Consider the following 24319-nt stretch of genomic DNA (forward strand, 5'->3'; position numbering starts at 1 on the left):
AAAAAAAAAAAAAAAAAAAAAGAAATAAACCTCATGAATCATTTCCACTGTAAAGATAGACACCTGCAGACAAGAGCAGCCCCTCCAAAGGGAGGGAGGAGGGAGGCAGGGAGGCAAAGAGATGGGGGAGGGAGTTTCCTCTCTGTATTCTCCTAACAGGTTACAGAACCAGAGGTCACCAACCTGGGGTGTATCTGTACCAGGTTCACTGCCCAAGGCACAGCAAACCAGTACACAGAGACACCGAGTTTGAGCAGAGAAAGAGGTTTAATCTTAAGACACGCAAACAAGGAGACAGGAAATAATCTCAAATCCATCTCCTGGAGGAGTTTGGGGCTTGGGATTTGTTTTTCTTAAATTTATAATTAATATCAATTTTTAAAATTATGATTTTAATTACCATTAATGCAACTAAGTTACAATGTTTGCATTTGTTAGGTAGAGTCCTTCTTGTAGTTGTGTTGGGATTTTTAAGGTATTTGGACAAGTGGTGTGCCCAAGTGTGACGTCCCTGACTGGAAGAGTTGCAGGGTGGAGTTGGGGGTCAGGGAGATGGAAGAACTCCATTCTGAGGCTGTTCAGTTCCTGTGGGTGGGAGGGAGGGTCTTCAAATTGAATGGCATCAGCTGTTCAGCTGGAATTCAGGATCTAAAAAACATCTTAATGTATTAACAAAAGCCTTATGATTCCAACACTGGTGACCCTACCTACGGGGAAACTGGGCTGCGAATGGTCAGTGTTATGTGGTTTTTGACTAGTGAGCAGCCACAAGGCCCTGAGCCAACGTGTAGCCTGAGTGATGCTTAATTATAACTAGGTTTCTGTTACACTCAGCATGGAATTCTTGTTAACCCTGTGAAAACAGTTTCACCTGACTAACACAGGCTTTGAGTTAAGGTTCCTGTCCTAGAAAGTGCAGTGCAAAGGGCAAAATCATGGCTTTTAAGAATATAGGATGGCTTTTTATAGCTCCCTGTGGAAGAAATGCATTTAAGTCTTTCTCGTGAAGAGTAAAGAAGAAAGAAAACAAGAAAGCAAAGCAAGCAGCCAAAGAGAACCCGCTTTTCTGCTTCTTTTTCTTTTTTTAAACCTAGAAATGCAAGTTAGTGGCTTTCCTTTGATTACCCTGGAGGTGAGCAGTCTGGCTCTTCCCGAGAGGAAATGCCGTGAACCTCGGGGCTGCCTGAAGGCCAGAAAAATAAGCAGCCAGAAGGCTCAGACGTCAGTGTACAACTCAGGCTGAGTGCAAAGGCTGCCGGCCAACCCCAGGTCCTTGAACCTGATCCGGGAGGACCCGCCCTTGTGGGACAGGGAAGGAAAATAGCTAGGTTCATCTTAGCATTTACATTTGTTTTGAAAAGCTTTGTCAGTGAATGATTATTTTTGGTGTTTGAAGTTGAGGTTTACTTATACCAACATGAAGACCGCTGCTGGTGGCGTCAACTTCATATAAAATAAGGCAGAGCATGAATGAATAGAAATTTTTTAAAATTACAGCGAAACCACAATAACGCACCTGAGTGGGGTCGGAGCTATCCTCCGGGTTCAGAGGAAAGAAGTTACCTGCGCCATGGACCCTGGTTTCCCCACGGTGGCGGAGTCTTCAAGGCGTGGGGTCACCAGACACTGCATGAACACCTGTCTGTGGAGTCCTGAGCTCTTCACCTGTTGGCAGGAGCGGGGACTTGGTGAAACTCTCCACCAAGTTCTTTACTTTTTCCCCTCTCGTATTTTCAGTCTCCTTGTAGTGAAGATGGACGATGGTAAATGAGGTAAATTCGCACCTTCTACAAACTCTCCGAGAACCACTTTGTCTCCCTCCCACCCGCAGATGGTGTTCTTCGGCTACATGGTTTCCAGCATCCTCTTCGGCCTCCTGGCTGACAGATATGGCCGCTGGAAGGTAGGTCGGGCCCGCGGTGTGACTTGGAAGTTTCTGTGCCGTTCTTACCACTGTTTCCCGTGAGTGGGCATTTCCTTGTTAACACTCACATTAGGAAATGCAGACATTTCCTTCCCTGACGGCACATCCCTGGATTCCAGGCTTGTGCCCTGGTGTGTCATCTCTTCTCGAGGTACCTGCCCCCACACTTGCTCCCCTGCAGTCCAGATACGGAGTTTGAGAAAAGGAGGTGCGTGTGGGAGCTCTAGGCAGTCTCTGCCAAGAAGGTGTTGAGAGTTGAGGGAACAAAGGCTGAGAGAGGCTCGATTTGCAGTTGTAAAGGTTTGGGACTTGTAAAGAGTCATGGATGGGTTGGCTACCCCGCCATTTGAGTGGTTTGGTTACTCAGAGGAAGGGCGGCTCTGCTATCCAGGAGGCGCGAGGCTGCCTTCCCGTTTATCAATACATCCACTTCCCCCAACACAGTGGTTCTCAACCATCCTAATGCCGCGACCCTTTAATACACTTCCTCATGTTGTGGTGACCCCTAACCATAAAATTATTTTCATTGCTACTTCATAACTGTCATTTTGCTACTGTTATGAATCGCAATGTAAAGATCTGATATGCAGGATGTATTTAGGTGACCCCTGTGAAAGGGTCATTCGACCCCTAACGGGATCCTGACCCACAGGTTGAGAACCGCTGCCCTAACACATCAGTAAGGAGACACAGAAAGGCTGGTCTTGCTCCTCGGGGCAGCCCTATTTCTCTCGGGTGGTTTTCCTTTCTTGCTGTCCTTTATGGTATTTTTTTGGTGATATTTTAAAAGGTGACCTTTTTTCTTGCAATAGAAGCCGACACCTGTTTGGTCATTTGAGGTTGTTTTTCTCTAAAATGGTTTGGTCTGACTCATTAGCTGCTGGAGCTGTAAGCTCATGACCTGAGAGGCCTCATTTTTCTTTCTTTTGGAGAGTTTTAGAGCGTTGATGGGCCAGATTATTGCTCACTTAATTTGGTGTCTCTTAACGAAAGTGACTAGGTCTCCTCTCCATCTAGTCCCTGTAGGCAGTTGGAGTTTAACAGGGTATCATTTTGATGATTTTGAAGACTCACATCTGCCATACTGGAATATTGTTTGAAGATTTTTTTTCAAACCATTCAAAATAATCGAGAACGGGCATCTGGTCTTCCTCTATGTTGCTGGATCTTCTCATGAGTTTCTTTTTATTTTTGAAACAGAGCCTCAAGCTGCCCCCCTGGGTAGAGTGCATCACAGCTCACAGCAACCTCCAACTCCTGGGCTCAAGCGAGTCTCCTGCCTCAGCCTCCCAAGTAGCTGGGACCACAGCCACCTGCCACAATGCCTGGCTATTTTTTGGTTGCAGCCGTCATTTTTGTCTGGTGGGCCCGGGCTGGATTCGAACCCACCACCTTAGGTGTATGTGGCTGGTGCCTTAGCTGCTTGAGCCACAGGCGCCGAGCCCTCATGAGTTTCTTTGGAAATATTTGTGGTGTAGCGTCATTCAGCACATTTAGCAAATTGCAGATTCATTCTTGGTCTTCTTCAGCATTTTTATGGAAATCCTCTAAAGGATTATTTCAATTTTCCTGTTTTAGCCATTCATACGCTAGTGTGGATTAAATGATAGAGGTCAGGATATCTGGGGTCATAAGTTCAGACATTCGAATCAAATTCCTTTATAAATCCTATGGGGTTTTAGTTAGATCTGGAAAATCCTTTACGATCTTTTTTTGTTTGTTTGTTTGTTTGTTTTTGGCCGGGGCTGGGTTTGAACCCGCCACCTCTGGCATATGGGGCCAGCGCCTTACTCCATTGAGCCACAGGTGCCGCCCTTACAATCTTTTTAAGTTCAGTTTTGGTCCACGATTCATGCTGGTTCTCCTCTTCCTGCTACTGGTTTTACTCTGAAAGGGGCAGCTGGAACAGAAGACTGATTATAGAAGGATGCACAGTGCACAGAGGTGGTCTTTTTTGAGCCTTGTCCTATGACTGAGGAGGAGGTGGAAGAAGTGATAAATCAGGACGTGGAAGGGTGAACTAAACAGACTTACAGGTACAGGAGAAGACAACAGAGGGGCGAGAAGAGATTTCCAAGGTTTTCTTTCTTTTTTTTCTTTTTTGAGATAGAGTCTCATTCTGTTCCCCTGGGTGGAGTGCTGGGCATCATAGCTTACAGCACCTCAAATTCTTGGGCTCAAGTGATCCTCTTGCCTCCTGAGTGGTTGAGACTATGGGCACTTGCCACGACACCCTGCTAATTTTTAGTAGAGACAGGGTCTCACTCTTGCTCAGGCTGATCTCAAACTCCTGAACTCAACCAACCCAGCCACCTTGGGCTCCCAGAGTGCTAGGATTATAAGTGTGAGCCAAGGTTTTTTTAAAACTCTGAAATAGTTTCTGATGATTTAGTTTACCACTTAGGAGGGAAGCAATTTTTCCTGTCTCTCTCTTAGACACGCCTAGATATCATAGAAAGTAGGCCTCCCTTTTAATTTATCTGGTTCTAAAACCTGTTTTTTCCAATTGTGCACACAATCTTAGAGATTCCAGAAGCCCCCACTTTGGCTATTGTGATTTGAGGTCATCTTGAGTCATGTGAGTCCATCTACTTAGGCATTTGCATGATAGCGTTCCATGTCCATGCTGTTACACACCAGTCCAGCTGGTGTGTCCAAGGCAGGTGGTCCCTTAATGAAAAACTCAGTTTTTGACAGGCAGTTTCTCATAGTTTTAGAAATTCTTCTTCAGAAGTGACCAGAGCTAGGGCTGAATATCAGGTGGAAGAAGGTGGCTCTGTGAGTGTCATTCCTCCAAGAGTCACCACTGAGTCTCCAGTTGCTCTTTTGTGTGCTTCAGAATCGCTGATCATCTTGCAGTGGTGGAGTGTTGAGGTGCCAGGTACCGATCCTTACCTCCTTACCTGAAAAGTCCCCACAGGTGTTCTTCCTGCAGGCAGGCCCTGTGACACAGCTACACAGCACGCACAGATGTCCCAGCACCTCTGTAAAGTCTCTAGTCCTCTGGATCACCCAATCAGGCCTGGAGGGAGCGAGTGTCTCCTAACTGTGGAGCCCCCTCATGCACCTTTTGGTTCAAAAGTAGCAGGAAATGGTCACAAGTGAAAAGACAAGTTCAAATTATAAGCAATAGGAGACAGCTGCAGCTTTTAAAGCAGGCCCGGGGCCAGCATGGTGGCTCATGCCTGTCCTCCTAGCACTGTAGGAGTCTGAGGTGGGTGGATCGCTAGAGCTCAGGAGTTCAAGACCAGCCTGAGCAACAGTGAGACCCTGTCTCTACTAAAAATAGTAAAACAAAACAAAACAAAAAACAATCCAAAAAACCAGCCAGGCATTGTGGTGGGCTTCTGTAGTCCCAGGTAGTTGGGAGGCTAAAGCAGGAGGATCTCTTGAGCCCCAGAGTTTGAGGTTGCTATGACGCCACAGGATTCTACCCAGGGTGACAGAGTGAGACTCTGTCTCAAAAAAACAATAAAATAAAATAAATAAAATGAAATAAAATAATAAAAACAGGCTATGTAATGTTAGGACCCTCAAAAGTAAAACCAGTGCCGGAGGGCCTCCTATAACCCAAACCTCTGCTGGGAGGCAGCGACAGAGAGGGCAGAAATTCTCTGCAGAACTGCAAGCCTGAATCTCCTCTCCAGAGACAGAAACAGAAGCCCTACTCTTAAAAGAGAGGGTTTCAAAAAGAAGCCCAAATTAAAGCTAGACCTCAACTGAAAGGAAGATAAGTGTAGAGTTTATCTGGGCTTCTTTTTCAAACCAGAAATTTTGACCTAAAGGAATAAACTGAAACAAAATTAATATAAATAGGGAGTTTTGGGGGGCCAACGTTAAATTCTGCAGCCCAGGAGTCATAGATTCAGGTTGATCTGCATATATGCTCCAATTAGCAGCTGCTACAAGTGGATCTTTAAAAGTAGAGGTGGGGAGAGTAGTTAGGGGGCACTTCATAAGTTGTTGACCAAGAAACTACATTACTTCATTAAGGTTAATCAACTAGCTACATGTAGTTCTTTGTATCACAAATTCCAGGAACATGAAGGTGAAGGGTGAGGGTCACATCATACAACTTGGGGTAACATTTTGGGTAATTTGTTAGTCTGGAAACTATAGGGAAGGGAAGAAAAACAAAATGTCTTTAAACCACTACCCTCGGGCATGCAGGGAGCATGACTGAAGTCTGCTCAAGTCTCTCTGGGCCTGATAAATTTTGCAGACCTCACATTTCTCAGGCTGCTCTGAGCCACTTTGCTTTCTCAGGCTGAAGGATGTGCAGAGTTAGAAGATTAGAATGTGGGAATTTGCAGGTATAAACCTAAGTAGCTACCCATTAGTTAACTCTGGTGTAGATTTGAAATTAAACTACTTGCTCAAAGTCACACACTAAGATAAAATATCAGGACAGAAATTATGTCTTCTGATTACAAACTCAGGTCTTCTTTGATTTCTAGTGAAGAATTCCTCTCTTAAACATAAAGACAAAGAGAGAAACCTTAAAGGAAAACATAAATAGAATTGGCCATATGTTTTAAAGCACATAAAATAAATATCATAGGCTCGTGTAAATTAGAATGAAAACATAAGTATCTCAAAAAAGTGTATAAAAAAGCATTTTAGTATGGAAGAAAAACAATTAGGAAACCTCAAAAAAAATTAAAGCAAAGGAGTTGTCATAACAAAATTTCAGAGCAAGATAAAACTTTTCCTTATCAAATCCATAAGGAAATTTTTTTCTTTCTTTCTTTTTTTATTAAATCATAACTGTGTACATTAATGCAATCATGGGGTACAATGTGCTGATTTTATATACAATTTGAAATATTTTCATCAAGTTGGTTAACATATTCACGCATTTTCTTAGTTATTGTGTTAAAACATTTATATTCTACATTTAGTAAATTTCACATGTACCCTTGTAAAATGCACCGTAGGTGTGGTCCCACCAATTACCCTCCCTCTGCCCATCCTCCCGCCTCCTCTCCCCTCCCTATTCCCTTTCCCCATATTCTTGGGCTATAATTGGGTTATAGCTTTCATATGGAAGCTATAAATTGATTTCATAGTAGGGCTGAGTACACTGGGTACTTTTCCTTCCATTCTTGAGATACTTTGCTAAGAAGAATATGTTCCAGCTCCATCCATGTAAACATGAAAGAGGCAAAGTCTCCATCTTTCTTTAAGGCTGCAAAATATTTCATGTTTATTGCAGCCCAATTCATAATTGCTAAGTCATGGAAGAAGCCCAAGTTCCCATTGACCCATGAATGGATTAATAAATTGTGATATATTTACACAAAGGAAATTTTTTCTTAAAGAATCTTGCACTGGCACTCAGGCCAAAGTAGGAGGATTTCTTGAGCTCAAGAATTCAAGACCAACCTGAACAAGAGCAGGACCCCAATTCTACTAAAAATAGAAAAATTAGCTAGGAGTGGTGGCAGGTGCCTGTCGTCCTAGCTGAGGCAGGAGTTTGAGGCTGAAGTGGGCTACGATGATGCCACTGCACCAAGCCTGTGCAACAGAGTGAGATCTGGTCTCAAAAAACTATCAAGGGTATCTTTTTTCTTCTATTTTGTCTACTATGAATATTCTTATCATTATTAGAGAAAAGTCAAATGCCTCATTTCCACAGAGTACATTATTGTACTCCTAATAGCCTTGTGAGAGGACAGGGACGCTTTCGCTTTCTGCTGTACAAGTTCAGGTGTCTGCCCCCAGGAAGGGTGGGTGCAGTGGGGTAGTTATAAAGAACTGTCCAAACGTGGCATGTCTGGGCTTTTAGACAATAGCAGGGCCTGGGTTGTACTGTGTGATCATGAAAGACTAATGAGCTTGCTATAGATTAGCTCCTCAGAAGCGAACAGGGATGGAATCGAAGACTCATCTTCACAGGTACGTTCTCTCCCTCCCCTCGTTGAGGCAGATGCCATTAACAAGTCCTCTTTCCTTGCTTCAGATTTTGCTGATCTCGTTCGTGTGGGGATCCTATTTCTCCCTGCTGACCTCCTTTGCTCCCTCATACATCTGGTTTGTCTTCCTGCGGACCATGGTGGGCTGTGGCGTGTCTGGCCATGCACAAGGGTAAAGATTTCCCCCAGAAGACAGAAACATGTTCCTTTGTGGCAACTCAAAAATATGCATCGCTTGGTGGGCCAACAGCATCAATAACTTACAAATGTGTAGGCTTCACTCGTGTTAATCCTTTTGGAGCTTTTTGTGTGTATTTTAAGTGATGGTTGCTTATTTATTGTTTCACTAAGGAGTTATTTCCTCATCAGAATGATGCTCGATGGTGAGATCAGCAGGCTACTGGATTAAGCATGTGTTATCTTTTTTTGTTCCTAAGGCTAATCATTATTATTATTTTCTAGATGAATAATATTTTATAGACTAAATACTAACCAAAAATGCCATGTTAGGTGCATAGGTAACAAAAGTGTCAATCTAAACGCAGTTTATTAATTTTTTGAGAATTTGTTGCAAGAATTTATTTTGGTCATAAGCACCTGTAACTTTTAGGAATAACCATTTTAAAGTGTTGTGACACTATGACTTAAGACTGGGCCAAGGGCAGCACCTTGTGGCTCAAAGGAGTAGGGCACTGGCCCCATATGCTGGAGGTGGTGGGTTCAAACCCAGCTCCAGCCAAAACTGCAAAAAAAAAAAAAAAGACTGGGCCAAAACCAATTTGCCAAGGGCTGGCAGCCCCATATACCCCATATGCCAGAGGTGGCGGGCTCAAACCTGGTCCCGGCCAAAACAAACAAAAAAAACTGAAATAGACATAATGGGCTTGGTGCCTGTACCGTAGTGGTTACACTGCCAGCCATCTGCACTGAGGCTGGTGGGTTCGAACCCGGCCTGAGCCTGCTAAACAACAATGACAACTGCAACAAAAAAATTGCTGGGCGTTGTGGCAGGCATCTGTAGTCCCAGCTACTTGGGAGGCTCAGGCAAGAGAATCCCTTAAGCCCAAGAGTTTGAGGTTGCTGTGAGCTGTGATGTCATAGCACTCTACAGAGGGCAACATAGTGAGACTCTGTCTCAAAAAAAAAAAAAAAGAATGAAATAGACATGATGCCACTTGTCTGTCTTCTATCTTTGGATAAGTGTGCAGGATCTTGCTTTGCATGGTATGGATGTTGTTATGCCAAATGTTCAGGTCCTTGGGAGCCTCCCTTAAATTAATAGGCCCCCTTAGGTGATTCTCTCCTGGGTGCCTTGGAGCAAGTTATCCTCAGATATATTAGATGTCAAAGCACCTAATTACTGCTTTCCTGTGTTAGGGGAAGAATTGTTCTCCCCTGGAGCATAAGCTAAGCTTTGAGCTCTGGAGCCCTACGGGAGTGAACAGAATTTTAAAACATCCTTCAGGAAATAACTAGTAAATATGTTAAAAACCCTAAATGCTGGCTAATAACAGGAATGGAGAAGAGCAACTAGGGAACTGATGAAATGTGATTCCATTTATTCTTCTAGTCACAAAGTTAACATATATTTAATTAGAAACCTGTGTTTACATTGTCATCATTAGTTGGGAAAATTATTATACCTTCTCTCTCTTTTTTCCTTTTTTTTATTAAGTCATTTATACATAGATCATAAATAGATTTATGCCATTATGGGATTCAATGAGTTGATTATTTGTACAAATTGGAGTGCTTACATCCTACTAATCAACATAGCCTTCACCTCATTGACCCAATTACAGTGTTAAGACATTTGTGTTCTACACCTGATAGATCCAACTTGTACTTGCAATATGCGCTATAGGTGTGGTCCCCCTACTTATACCTTCTCTTGAGTGAATATTAATTTCCCAAGTATGTTTTAGAAAAGACAATCAGGCTTGGGAAGACATTTTGTCAATGCTTCTTTTGGCAAAAAAAGATATGGCTAATAGCTCTTGAATGGTAAAAGTTTAAAATAACTTTCTGAGAGTAAAAAGTGAAAGGGCTTCAGTGGTGTACTCAGAGACGAGACCAGGAGAAGTTCAGGCCAAGTTTAATGGCAGGGGACAGATCTGCCTGAGGAAAGATGGCGGCTGCACTGAGTGTGGTTGGGGATTTGTTTTTATACTGTTCCAGTAGACCTTTGTTCTGGGAGGAGATATTGGGGAAGGTACCTACCTAACAAAAGGAAGGTACCTACCTATTGGGGAAGGTACCTACCTAACAAAGGTACCTACCTATTGGGGAAGGTACCTACCTAACAACAAAGGTACCTACCTAACAACAAAGGTACCTACCTAACAAAAGGGGAAGGTACCTACCTATTGGGGAAGGTACCTACCTAACAAAAGGAAGGTACCTACCTATTGGGGAAGGTACCTACCTAACAAAAATGCAAACAGGGAAGTAGTTATAAGTTTATTTCTTACTGTTTCCCAAAGTGTTTATTAGCTGTAACAATTATATTTTCATATGTAAACTATGTTTTTGAATTCTTTATTCCTGTGATAAGAAGAATTATGATTGTTTTTTTAAAAGATTATTTGGTTTTATAAAAACAAAATTATTGTGGGTTTTTTCCTCTTCCTGTTTAGGCTAATCATAAAGACTGAATTTTTGCCCACAAAATATCGAGGCTACATGCTACCCTTGTCCCAGGTAAGGTAAAAGAAAAGTTCTACCAAATCTTCCACATTCTGTAGGGTATGATGTGCATACAGGCATCCCTTAGAGATATTTCAAGTTTGGTGCCAGATAAATAAAGCAAGTATCACGAAGCAAGTCACACAGATGTTGTGGTTGTTTGGTATATATACTATACTGTAGTCAATTAACTTTGTAATAGCATTATATCTAAAAAAAAGGTACATGTCTTAATTAAAAACTACTTAATTGCTAAAAAATGCTAATGATCCTCTGAGCCTTCAGCAGGTACTAACATTTCTGCTGCCTTGATGTTAATGGCTGCTGGCTTATTAAGGAGGTGGTCATTGAAATTTGGATGGCTGTGGCAGTTTCTCAAAATAAGGCAACAATAAAGTTGGGCAGCGCTTGTGGCTCAGAGGAGTAGGGTGCTGGCTCCCATGTGCTGGAGGTGGTGGGTTCAAACCCAGCCCCAGCCAAAAACTGCAAAACAAAACAATACAGTTTGCCACATTGACTGACTCTTCCTTTCACAAAGGATTTCTCTGTAGCATACGATGCTGTTTGATAGCATTCGACCCACAGTAGAACTCCTTTCAAAGCTGAAGTCAGACCTCCTGAAGTCCACCACTGCTTCATCCTCAGTTTATGGAATCTTCTAAATCCTTTATGTCATCTCAACAAGGTTCATAGCATCCTCCCAGAAGCAGATTCCATCTCAAGAAACCACTTACTGTCTTTGCTCATCCATAAGAGGCAAACTCCTCATCTTTTCAAGTCTGATCATGAGATTGCAGCAATGCAGTCTCATCCTCAGCCTCCACTCCTAATTCCAGTTTTCTTGCTGTGTCTACCATGTCTGTAGTTATTGTACTTCCTCCACTGAAGTCTTGAGCCCCTCAAAGTCATTCATGAGGGTTGGAATCAGCTTCTCCCAGGCTCCTGTTAGTGTAGATATTTTGACCTCATCCCAGGAATCACAAATAGTGTGTATGCTAAGACAGCCCTGCCTGGGATGCTGATCCTCTGTATCCTTCCAGTGAGCCACTTGTTCAGAAGTAACTCTAAGCTTGTTCTTAGGTCAAAATAACTATGACCACAAGTCTTGCCCTTAGGTAGATTCACATAACACTCTTGTCTTTCCTTGAGAAATCAACTTCAATTGTCTGTACTTTCCTGCCCTATGGCATATGAGGCCTGGGTCTAGGGTTAATGTTTCAGGAATCCACCATCTCATCTCGTCTCACAACTGTCCGGGATTTGGCTTGTGTTCTTAAGTCTGTACTAAATGTTTCTTTCTGAGAAACTAAACTTGTCAGCCTCTTTCTTCATCCTTTAAGCTTTCATGGACTTTGGAAGGAGGTTTGCATAGATCTGCCCTCCTTGGAATAAATGCTCTTGATGGCATCTAGAATGGTGAATTTTTCCAGAAGATTTTCAGTTTCAACACAGAAATCACTATTTATGGCAGCTATAGCCTTGAGAAATATATTTCTTAAATAACAAGACTTGGTAGGCTAGGCACGGTGGTTCATGCCTGCAATCCTAGCATTCTGGGAGGCTGAGGCAGGTGGATCACTTAAGCTCAGAAGTTCAAGACCAGCCTGAGCAATAGTGAGATCCTGTCTCTAAAAAAATAGAAAAACTGAGGCAAGAGGATCACTTGAGCCCAAGAACTTGAGATTGCTGTGAGCTTTAATGCCATTGCACTCTAGTCAGGATGCCAGAATGAGACTCTCTCTCAAAAAAAAAAATGAAGATATAATTTATAAATAATAATAATAAGGCTTGACATTCAAAATTACTCCTGATCCATGGGCTGCAGAATAGATGTTGTGTTGTATAAAAACATCTCCACCAGAACACTTGAGTGATCAGGGGCACTGTCAACGAGCAGTAATATTTTGAAGAAAATCTCTTTTTTTTTTCTGAGCAAGGAGTCTCAAGCATGGGCTTAAAATATTCATAACCACGCTATAAGCAGATGTGCTGTCATCCAGCCTTTGTTGCCTTACTTTCTAGAGCACGGGCAGAGAAGATCTAGGATTTTCAGAACAGCTGATAAGTATTGGCTTCAACTTCAGTTCACCAGCTGCATCAGCCTCTATCAACAGGGTCCGCCCCTTACCAGAAAAGCCAATCTGTCCTTTGAAACTTTAAAACCAGGCATTGACTCTTCCTCTAGCTATCAAAGTCTTATAAATCATCTTCTTCCAATAGGAGACTATTTCCTGTACATTGGAAAGCTGTTTTCAGGGTTGTCACCTTCATCAATGGCCTTACCTAGATCTTCTAGATAACTTGCTGCAGTTTCTCCATCAGCATTTGCTGTTATGTATGGACACGACTTCTTCCTTAAATCTCATGACCCAACTTCTGCTAGCTTCTCCTTTCTTCTGCAGCTTCCTCACCTCTTGTCGGCTTCATAGACCAAAGAGAGTTAGGGCCTTACTATGGATTGGGCTTTGGCTAATGGAAATGTTATCCAACCACTCACACTTTCTCCATATCAATAATAAGGCCGGTTTACTTTCTTATCATTCATATGTTTACTGGAGTAGCACTTTCAATTTCCTTCAAGAACTTTCTCTTTGCGTTTACAACTTGGCTAGAACTGTTTGGCACAAGAGGCCTAGCTTTTGACCTATCTCAGTTCTCCATGTGCCTTCCTCCATGAGCTTAAATCCTTTCTAGCTTTTGATCTTAAGTGAGAGAGGTGGGACTCTTCTTTCTATTTTAACCCTTAGAGGCTACCGTAGGGTTATTGATTGGCCTAATTTAAAAATTGTGTCTCAGTCAATAGGGAAGCTTAAGGAGAGGGAAAGAGAAAAGAGAATGGCTGGTTGGTGGAGCAGTCAGAATACACACCTCATTTGCCTTTTTTTTTTTTTTTAAGGAATATAAAACTATTTATTGACCTCTGTTCACTATTATTTACAATAAAGTAAACAATATATAGTTGGATAACATTCTGATTATTATGACTATTTTTATGGCTTCTGCTCAACCAATAACTCAAACACTGAAAAGTTTTGAGTCTACATGTAAGGAATGAGTTGGGGTAAGGAAAAAACATGCAGGTTAATAGTTCAGATTACAAAGTTTGTTCACACATTTATGTCAACAGGTATGAAACTGTCAACATGGCTTAACCATCTGACTAGTTTTCTAAGAGCCAAGCCTAGGAATGGCTTACTAGAGCAATCTTTAATGACCATTTAACTAAGTCTCATTTGTTTACCTCATTAGAACACGCCAGGATTTGTCTAGTTTCCTCATGGGAGTGGGGAGGTTGTTGGTAATGATTAAGCTTTTCCTTTGAGAAATTTTGTAAACACAACTTTGCATTTATATGACTATACATACAGATTCGGACGTGGCTCGCTTTAAATTTTCCATTTAATTGTTGAATTAAGAATCAACTATTTAATTTGAAACATTATGGCTTCAGGAACTTTTTCTATTCTTACATTGCTCAGAATGATGGTATTGCAGACACCTAGGCTTACCTGTGATTTTTGTTTTGGTGAATGTTTAAAAACAAAGAAAATCATTTACATATGCATGTTATATATACACATACAGAAAGAAATTTAAAAAAAAACAACCCAGAATGGTCCTTAGGCAGAGTTAAACACAAGTTCTTACTGGATAATGACTATGGAAATTTCCCTTAGCATTTGGAAAAGCCGTTCTCTAATGCAAGGGAAATAATATACCATGGTATCAATTTTTTTTTTTTCTGATAAAGGAAGCAACTAGAGAAAGCTTTTATTTGTTCAAAGTAACCAGGGCTATTGATGCAAGCCCCCCCCAAACGATTCTCCCAGTACTACTTTCAAAATAAACATATCAGACTTGATTTATTAGAATGTAGGAATTTCTTCACGCTTGTCAATCAAAAACCAAGACCCAGATTTTAGTTATATATAAATATATATAAAAAGCAATGCAAACAATGTTGAGCTTCATCTTCTGGACAAGAATGCCAAGTTAGTCTCTCTTCATAAAGAGCAATAACAATCTGAGGACACTTCATATTTGCCTCTTTTGCCAGCACCAAATCTGCCTCATCTGAATCTTTCCACTTTGTAAGAAACATTAATTCTCCGCTGCTGTCTGTGGCACCCATTATTCTCTCAGGATCAAGACCCCTGGCAAAGCCTCTTGGTTTGTCAGCAGCATCTCTTTGCTTCTTTGATTTGCTCTCATTCGATTCACTGTCAGATAAAGATTTTCTTTTTGTGCCATCTTTTTCTTTACCAGCTTTTTGGGAATTAAGAAACGCTTCAATTAACTCTAGACAATCTAAGTTTTCCTCAGGTTCCCAAGTGTCATCAGCATCTGTGAATCCCTTCCACTGCAGGAAATACCCCACCTTCCCATTTACTACTCCTTCATCCAGAACTTTTTCCACCACAGATTCTTCAGGCTCTGCCTCTTCAACCTTTTTACTCTTTCCATTCTGCCTCTTTTCCGTTTTTTGCAACGTAGTTTTATTGGAGGCCATTTTTTATTGCAGACTTGAAGAGCTATTATTCACCGGCTCCGAGCCGCTCCGGGTCTTGAGTCTCAACATTTGCCATTTTTAAGTTTGCTACCTTATGTGGGTGCCATTTGTACTGCCCCAAACAAGTACTATAGTAATATCAAAAATCAACCATAACTGATCACCACAAGAGATGTAATAATGAAAAAGTTTGAAAGACTTAGAATATTACCAAAACATGATACTCAGATGTGAGTAAGCACATACTATTTGAAAAAACGGTACCAACGGACTTGCTTCGTGCAAAGTTGCCACAACCCTTCCATTTGTGTGTATATGGGGGGAGGGGGAACCAAAATCTGCATTATCTGTGAAGCGTAATAAAATAAGGTATGCCTGGACGTACTTTTTTTCTTCTGGTTGATTGTTCTCCGGTTAATACCACTGCCTATTTCTTGGCATCAACCAAAAAGCACTGGGAATACTTGAAGCCAGAGGTTAAACACCAAGGTTTTCTAAGCCCAGGGCTTCTATCATCCAACAGTGAGATTCTATACTAGAACATAGTAACCAGGAAATATTCCAGAGACAGGTGCCATTGGAAATACAGAAGCCCAGGAAGGCATCAGGGATAAAGTTTCTCACCCTGCTGGGTCTTTAGTGGTGGGTCCCAGATATTACCCCCCCTGCAAGGATTCTGCTGTTTGGAAGTCCATAATCTGATTGTACCTGAGGGAACAGGCCATGCTTGCCTGCCCCCAGCTGAGTAATCTATTCGGATGAGAGGATTGGGGCAGTTCCTGCCTGCCATTGATTATTGGCTTTGAATTTATAAGGCATGTCAATCTAGGTGCCCTGTACCATCTGTGGTTATCCAAGAGCCCTGACCTTTCAGAAGGACTGGGAAAAAGATGACCATTCCCACTGAAACATTATGTATTTGGCAATAAATAAAGCAGTGGGATAATACTCTTATTTGTTGTTGTTATTGAACTTAGGCAATAAAAAAATAAAAACAACCTAACAAGCATCGAAGACTAACTCCACATTCTCCCAGCTTCTTCTCCTGATCTGGAAGACGGTGGCACACACTTTTAATGCTTATTGTTTGAGTTTTGCAGTTAGTATAATTTGTGGAGTCTGGTCCTGCTGAAGCTCATCCATGGACATTTTCCCTTCCTCTTACCCTGCCTCATACCCGGTTATGTCTCGTCCTTGCTAGTGTTTTCCATGTCTTCTGAGATTATCTGATCTGCTCCTATGGTTGTAGCTGTCTCTACGTCTATGATCCCCATATCTTTATCTACAACAGAAAGCACCTCCTTAAACTTTAGGCCCCGGTAGCCAGTGACCTGATAGTCAATTGAATGTCTTACAAATATGAGATACTCTGTGCTAGTCACTTCATTTTTCCCTGAATCCTCTAATTTCTGTGTTTCCACGGGCAGTTCATAGTGGCCTGCCGTAGTGGAATTGAGCTATTCTCTCAGTCATCTAGGCCTCAGACTCAAGAGCCATCTGTATTGTCCCTGCCCTTCATCCTCATTCAATCACCTGCTCCGTTAACTCATCTCTTGGTGTCGGACTCTCAATCCGAGTGTCCACCAACAAACCCTGTCACCTTATCTTCAAATATGAACCAGATCCATTAGTTTAAAAAATTTTTCTGGGAGGTGGTGCCTATGGCTCAGAGGAGTAGGACGCCGGCCCCATATACTGGAGGTGGTGGGTTCAAACCTGGCCCCGGCCAAAAACTACAAAAAAAATTTTTTGCATAATTAGTCTGTGTCAAAATGTATCCATTAAAAATAAAACTTGACTTAGCGCCCATAGCACAGTGGTTATGGCGCCGGCCACATAAACCCAGACTGGTGGGTTCAAACCCAGCCCAGGCCAGCTAAACGACAAAGACAACCTCAACGAAAAAAAACAGGGCGTTGTGGGTGGGTGCCTGTAGTTCCAGGTACTTGGAAGGCTGAGGCAAGCGAATGGCTTAAGCCCAAGAATTTGAGGTTTTTGTGAGCTGTGACACCATGGCACTCTACTGAGGGTGACCTAATGAGACTCTGTCTCAAAATAAATAAATAAAATAAAATACAACTTAATAGAACCATTTCACTACTAAAATCCTATTCAGTGCCATATCACCTGTTACCTGGTTGAATGTGGTAGCCTCCCTGTCCTTGGCTAGAGTGCAATGGCACCATTATAGGTCACTGCAACCTCAAGTTCTTGGGCTCTAGTGATCCTCTTGCCTCAGACTCTCGAAGTGCTGGGATTACAGGCACCCGCCACCATGTCTAGCTAATTTTTTAATTTTTTATAGAAATAGGGTTCTTGCTGTGTTGCCCAGGCTGGTCATGAACTCCTGGGCTCTGGCAGTCCTCCTACCTCAGCCTCCCAAAGTGCTAAGATTGCAGGTGTGAGCCATTGCACCTTGCCCTAATCAGTTTCTGAAATAATCTTGTGGGTTTTTTTCGTAATACAATTCTTTTTTTTTTCTTTTTTGAAACTGAGTCTAACTCTGTCACCCAGGCTAGAGTGCTGTGGCATTAGCCTAGTTCATAGCAGCCTCAAACTCCTGGGCTCAGCTGATCTTCCTGCCTTAGCCTCTGAGTAGCTAGGACCACAGATGCCTGCCACAATGCCTGGCAAATTTTTCTATTTTTAATAGAGATGGAGTCTTGTTCTTGCTCAGGCTGGTCTCAAACTCCTAAGCTCACATGATCCTCCTGCCTGGGCCTCCTAGAAAGTTATACTCAGCCTATAATAGAACTCTTTAGTGACAAAATAGTCACCCTTTAGTGTCTCCAAAATGTCCATTATCTTTCTCCATCTCTGTGAAGTAGTGTGCAGTTATTGTTTCCTCCTCACCTTTATTTTTATTTATTTATTTATTTTTAGAGATAGAGTCTCACTTTATTGCCCATGGTAGAGTGCCTGGCGTTAAAGCTCACAGCAACTTCCAGCTCCTGGGCTTAGGTGATTCTCTTGCCTCAGCCTCCCGAGTAGCTGGGACTATAGGTGCCCACCACAATGCCCGGCTATTTTTTTGTTACAGTTTGGCTGGACCTGGGTTTGAACCCACCACCCTTGGTATATGGGGCTGGTGCCCTACTCACTGAGCCACAGGCACCGCCCTCCTCACCTTTAGACAGGTGAATAATGCTTAGGTGAAGACCCAGAGTTGTTCTAATTCCCAGCCAACTGGCCATAGGTGCTCCATGCTATTTGCTTGATATAAAATCATCATATTATACACACACACACACACACACACACACATATATATTTCAAGTACAAAACCCAAAATGTGGAGCAATATATACAGTTGGAACCATTTGTGAAAAAAGAGAAAACCGTAACATCCTTATTAGCTACATAAGCTTAGACCAGCTTTGGAAGGATCCAGAGGAAACTGGCAATATGTGTGTGTTTCCTTCTGAGAAGAGAAACCAGCTGGCAGAGACCTAGAAGAGAACATGTTCACAATTGTTTCTTTTGTGCCTTTCAAGTCATGATCCAGTGAATATATGACCTACTTCTGAGACTTCATAGGGCCCCAGAGTTTTTAAAGTTCAGTGGTATGACGGACCCTCTTTCCAGCTTTGTCTCCCTCTTGCAGACAACAAACCCAGCCACAGAGAAGAGACTTGTCCAATGGCGTCCAGGCCTTTAGAGGGGGCCTGAACTGTCATTCCTCCATTGAACGTTCTCCCCATCTCAGCCTTAAAGAGAGCAAATCACGGGGCAGTACGGCTCCCGAGGGACAGTGCTAAGAGGGCAGGATCAGCTGTGGCCTTTCTCTCCCCCCGTCCAGGTTTTCTGGCTTACTGGCTCCCTGCTTGTCATCGGCCTGGCCTCTGTGGTTGTCCCCACCATCGGCTGGCGCTGGCTCATCCGAGTGGCCTCCATCCCGGGCATCATCCTCATCGTGGCCTTCAGGGTGAGTGAGCTCTCCTGGCTCCTGCTGTCCTGCCTACCCCACCTGCCAGCCCTGTGGCCTTTTTGCCCCACACATACCTTTCTCACGTCCTCGCCTTTATTGGAAAGTCTGTCTCAACCAGTGCACAGCCCTCATCTCCTGTAGCCTGCCTTGTCCTTGCCCCTGGGAGTTTTCTCTGATGACTCTCTAACCATCAACGTCGATGCTCACCGTTGCTGTTGACATGTTCTCAGGCAACCATTGATATGCCAGCCTGCCTCCCTGCTTACCCTCTCATCTATAGGCTGCCCCACTGCAGAACCATGGTTTCTAGTAGAATTTGTGCCTAATGACTTATTGGTCAAAGACAGGATTGGAGGCTCAGCAGAGCTGGACTGGTGTTTTTGTCATGCACCGTATGGAATTAAAAAATTCCAGAATCCAGGCGGCACCTGTGGCTCAGTGGGTAGGGTGCCGGCCCCATATACCGAGGGTGGTGGGTTCAAACCTGGCCCTGGCTGAACTGGACCAAAAAAATAGCTGGGCGTTGTGGTGGGCTCCTGTAGTCCCAGTTACTCAAGAGGCTGAGGCAAGAGAATTGCCTAAGCCCAGGAGTTGGAGGTTGCTGTGAGTGTGTGACGCCATGGCACTCTACCTAGGGCTGTAAAGTGAGACTCTGTCTCTACAAAAAAAAAAAAAAATTCTAGAATTCATAAGTGTCCTTCCTTGATGGTCATTGATTCTGAGCCTCAACCCCACGCAGGCAGCCCTGTAGCAACACCTCTCTGTCAGAACACTCCCAGCCTTGGAGATGTTGATTTCTATAGTATTTCCCATCACCAGGCAACCTAAGCAAGGAAGGTCTTTCTGACTTTGAGAAGAATTTTCTCACCTTAGAAATTTACTTGAAAGTCCTACTGTTTTTATAGAAAACAAGAGATCTATCTTCTCGTCATGACATCCCATTAAATATTTAGGAATCTGTGTCCCACCAAGCCTTCCCTTCTCTAAATGAAGCAAGGTCATTACTGTCAAGTCTTTTTTAAAGACATTTGGTCCCAGAGCCCTGCTCATTTTCTTCTGGACATGCCCAGATGGTCATTGTCTTCTATGGAGTGAACTGTGGCTCAGAGTCACACCCAAGTCTCTGGGTGTTCTGGGACCAGGGCCTGAGTGGGCTTGTTGCTTCCTGTGACCAGAACACCTGTCTCTCCTGATGCCGCCCAAGACTTGATTGTTTCTCAGCCAGTTAGATCCCACCTCGGATTCTTCTGGGCTTGGATCAACTACAACCTTAAGATCTGATCTGTGTGAGTTGTTTCCAAGCCTAGAACATGAAATCTGATTGTGTAATTGATGTAGTCTCTTAAATCTAAATTAAATCCAAACATTTAAACTTCATCCTTTGGTTTTATCCCCGTGTCCTGTCTTCCTAGAGAGGGAGCCAGTGTAGCCTCTTCCTCTTGAGCCAGACTTTTCTGAACCACAGTCCTGGCTCCACCATCCCGGAAAGTCAGCTTCCCACTTTGTGCCTAATGAATGGTACATATCTCATAGGACTGTTGGAAGGATTAAGTAAGATACCACATAAAACTCTTCATTTAGGCTCAGTGCCCGTAGCATAGTGGTTATGGCACCTGCCACATGCACCGAGGCTGGCAGGTTCAGACCCAGCTGGGGCCTGCTAAACAACAATGACAACTGCAAGAAAAAAATAGCCAGGTATTGTGGTGGGCCCCTGTATTCCCAGCTACTTGGGAAGGTGAGGCAAGAGAATCACTTAGGCCCAAGAGTTTGAGGTTGCTGTGAGCTGTGATTCCATGGCCCTCTACCCAGGGTGACAGCTTGAGACTCTGTCTCAAAACAAAAAACAAAAAACAAAATTCTCTTCATTTAGTGCCTAGAGCATAGTCATTGCTCAATGTGTGTTAGCTACTGAGCTATATTATTGCTTTTCTTAAAAAAATTATTTTGAATCTTAATCTTCCCTTTAATTCATATTGAGTATGTACCGGGCTCAACACATTATATAGTCTTACAAAATATTTTCAAAATATTCTCTATATGTTGGCCACCTCTCTGTAAGGTTTTGTAATGAATATTTTGTAAATAAAGGTACATTTAGATATAATTTCCCACTTCCCCCTACATATGGTGGCTTTTGGGATGCCTTTATATTCCGGGGTTAAAAAGATGCATAAGACACAGTTTTTACTATCCAGCAGCTCCCAGCCAATTAGCAAGAGATAGGTATGAATGCAGAAAAATGATAATGCTAAGTAGATGAGGGTAAGTGCTGGGTGACTGAAGCTCTGTGGATGCTCAGAGGTAAGAGTGATTATTCCAGTGGGGTGGTGCTGTTGGATTTAGGCCTCGAAGAATGTAACAGACAGCCTTTGGGTGGCCGGAGAGGGTAGAAAGGGCATTCGGGTGGGCCAGTCATGAAGATGTGAAAATGCAGAACGTGTCTGGGAGGCTGCCTGGAAGGGGAGGGGTGCCGGCAGGAGGCAGGCAGGGAGGACAAGCTTGTGGCTGGATTGGGAAGGGCCTTGAAGACCAAGGTCACTGGAGGTATTAATACTGTAGAATCTCCACAGCCCACCATCTCCCTACATTGCCACTTCTCAAGCTGACCTGTTTTCATGGACTGGATGTACAGCACATGTACGTATCAGTACAGCAGGCCTAGTTCCTTATGGTGACCGCCTCCATTGGTTGACCGGTCTGTTAGCAGTCCCTTGGGTGGTTAGCTCACAGGTTCCGCTGAGCAGGGGACTGTGTTTAAGGAGAGTATTGCAGAGCTATCTAAGAAGAGGACTTCCCACCGAGGGCACTGTGTGGAGGCTGGGCATCAGGAAATAGGGATGAAGCTGGATAATCAGTTACAAGTGCCAGAATAATCTCAGTGGGAGACCTGAACTGCCCACTGGCCACAGGATTGCGAGGAGATGCTTTTCTGAGGAAGAACCAGAGCCTTGACTGGATGAGGACCGAGGGACAGGGCGTGGTCCAAGTTGATTGGCAGGCTGCAGTGGAAGTCCAGGCTGCCTTCTGCATGTGATGAAGTACAGGCAGTCTCCGAGTTACAAACATCCCACTGACATCTGATTCATATTTACCAATGGGGGTATTGGACACAACAGGCACCTGTTCCAACTTACATACAAATTCAACCTAAGAATAAACCTACAGGACCTATCTTATTCATAACCCGGGGACTGCCTCTACAGTACTCAACTACCAGTGGTTGAGAACAATGAGGACTGATTGTCCACCATGCAGGGGCAGAAGCTCCCTGCTATGGTCACCTTCAGGGCTTGCATGGTAGCAAGGGCAGCAGAGATTTACCAACTGCATGTAAGAATCTCATTGTGTTAATGACAAGGTTCCAGTCCAGCCCGATTGATGCAAAGCTTGGTAGCCGCTCATTGTCATCCCAGATGGGACTATGAAAGGTGGAATGTGACCTTTTTGTTCCCACGAACCTTGAATTTAGCAGAACGCCTGCCATAGTGTATGCCTTTAATGTGACTCGTCCTCATCCTATCCCAGGAAAAGTGGGACTGCACAGTGACAGCTATGCTCCTGGGTCTGCAGCAGTTGCCACTCTGATGTTCTTTGTAATCTGTGCCCAGTTTATTCCTGAATCTGCTCGGTTCAATGTCTCTACCGGGAATACCCAGGCCGCCCTGGCCACCCTGGAGAGTATCGCCAAGATGAACCGCTCGTTCATGCCGGAGGGGAAGCTGGTGGAGCCCATCCTGGTGAGTTCAGACTTCTGCGCCCAGCTCCACTCTGAGCCCTGGGACCTTGGTAAGTGACTCATCTGCATTTTCCTTGTCCATGAAATGAGAACAGTAACAGCTACTTTGTGGAGCTAATCACATGATTTGGCATCATCATTCATAGGTGAGAGAGTGTTTTTTAGTTTTATTTTCTTACACTGGCCTTATTTTGATATCCAGGCTATAAATCTCATTACTTGATTTTTTTCACGTCTCTGAAATAGTTTATATAAGGTAGGAATTAATTGCCTTCAATGCTTGGTAAAAATTTGCCTACAAAGCAGTTTAACCTGGTATCTGTTTGGGGGGAGGGTACTTGGAAAACTTCCCACTGTGAAGCAGAGGGTTGTTTTTTCTTTTTAAAAATAAAGCTGTTTTTATTGTGGTAAAATATACATAAAATTTATCCTCATAACTATTTTTCAGGGTGCAATTAAGTCATATTGAATATATTTATGTTGTTGTGCAACTAGAACTAGAACTCTTTTCATCTTAAAAAAATGAAGTTCTCTACCGTTAAACAAAAACTCTCTGATCCCTCCTCCCCCAGCCTCTGGAAACTACCATTCAACTTTTTGTGTCTATAAAATTGACTACTCTACAGACCCATTGTTTATGTGTTCCCAGTCAGTCCTTAATTTTTCACCATTGTGGATTTCTTCTAATCTATAATTGATGTTTTTTCCCACTCAGTCTGGTTTTCTGTGCCTTTTAGTAATGAGTTTGATCCACTTAACATCAATTGTGATTACTAGTACATTTTGACTTCTGTCACTTCTTTTGAATTTCTAAACTATGTCTTTCCTTTTTTCCTTTCTTAACTTCTATTAGATTAATTGAGTTTGCTTTTCCCTCCCCTATATTTCCTGCTATTGGCTTGAAACTTATACACTCTTTTTAATTAAAGAAGTAGACCTTAAATATTGAAAACATGCGTGTCAGGGTGGTGCCCCCCGAGGCCGACCTCAATCGAGAGCCAGCAGAGGAAATGTTGTTGGGGAAACTCACGAACATACATCAGCTTAAGACACACAGTCTGAGACTCCTGGAGAAAGGTGCACATTATCTCACCCATGGGGCAGGGGCACCCTGCAGCAATCCTCTGGCTTCTTCATAAGGCTTTTTCTGATCTCTGACACAAAGCCTATATGCAAAATGCAAAGAGGCCGAAAGATGGGGTTAAAAGAATCCCAAGTCCTCAGGACGGTGGATAGAGGGGAAGGCTGAGTATGTTAACAAATGGCAATAGGCATATTTAGAAAGGGAGAGGGGAAAACCAGTTTCTTTCTTTCTTTTTTTTTTTGAGACAGAGTCTTACTATGTTGCCCTGGGTGGAGAGAGTGCCATGGCATCACAGCTCACAGCAACCTCAAACTCTTGGGCTTAAACAATTCTCTTGCCTCAACCTCCCAAGTAGCTAGGACTACAGGCACCCACCACAATGACTGACTATTTTTTGTCGTAGTTGTCACTGTTGTTCAGCTGGCTCAGGCAGGGTTCGAACCCGCCAGCTCCAGTGCATGTGGCTGGCGCCTTAACCACTGAGCACTGGCGTGGGGGCAGGAGGGGGAACCAGTTTCATCCCTGCAGGGCAAG

The 24319-nt window shown here is 43.2% G+C and overlaps 1 protein-coding gene and 1 pseudogene across 1 annotated transcript in view; one reads left to right on the forward strand and one right to left on the reverse strand.

Moving 5' to 3' along the window:
- Nucleotides 1–24319, forward strand: part of SVOPL (SVOP like) — a 62253-nt gene that overhangs the window by 6563 nt on the left and 31371 nt on the right. The window contains exons 4-8 of the mRNA XM_012806233.1: nucleotides 1832–1903; nucleotides 7887–8011; nucleotides 10476–10539; nucleotides 18834–18959; nucleotides 22574–22702. Coding sequence (XP_012661687.1) covers nucleotides 1832–1903; nucleotides 7887–8011; nucleotides 10476–10539; nucleotides 18834–18959; nucleotides 22574–22702 — 516 coding nt within the window. The remainder of the gene's footprint in view (nucleotides 1–1831; nucleotides 1904–7886; nucleotides 8012–10475; nucleotides 10540–18833; nucleotides 18960–22573; nucleotides 22703–24319) is intronic.
- On the reverse strand, nucleotides 14444–15034 carry LOC100950527 (annotated as a pseudogene).

This window comes from Otolemur garnettii, unplaced genomic scaffold, assembly GCF_000181295.1.
Source record: "Otolemur garnettii isolate 467f Iridium unplaced genomic scaffold, OtoGar3 scaffold00049, whole genome shotgun sequence".
NCBI classification, from domain to species: Eukaryota; Metazoa; Chordata; class Mammalia; order Primates; family Galagidae; genus Otolemur; species Otolemur garnettii.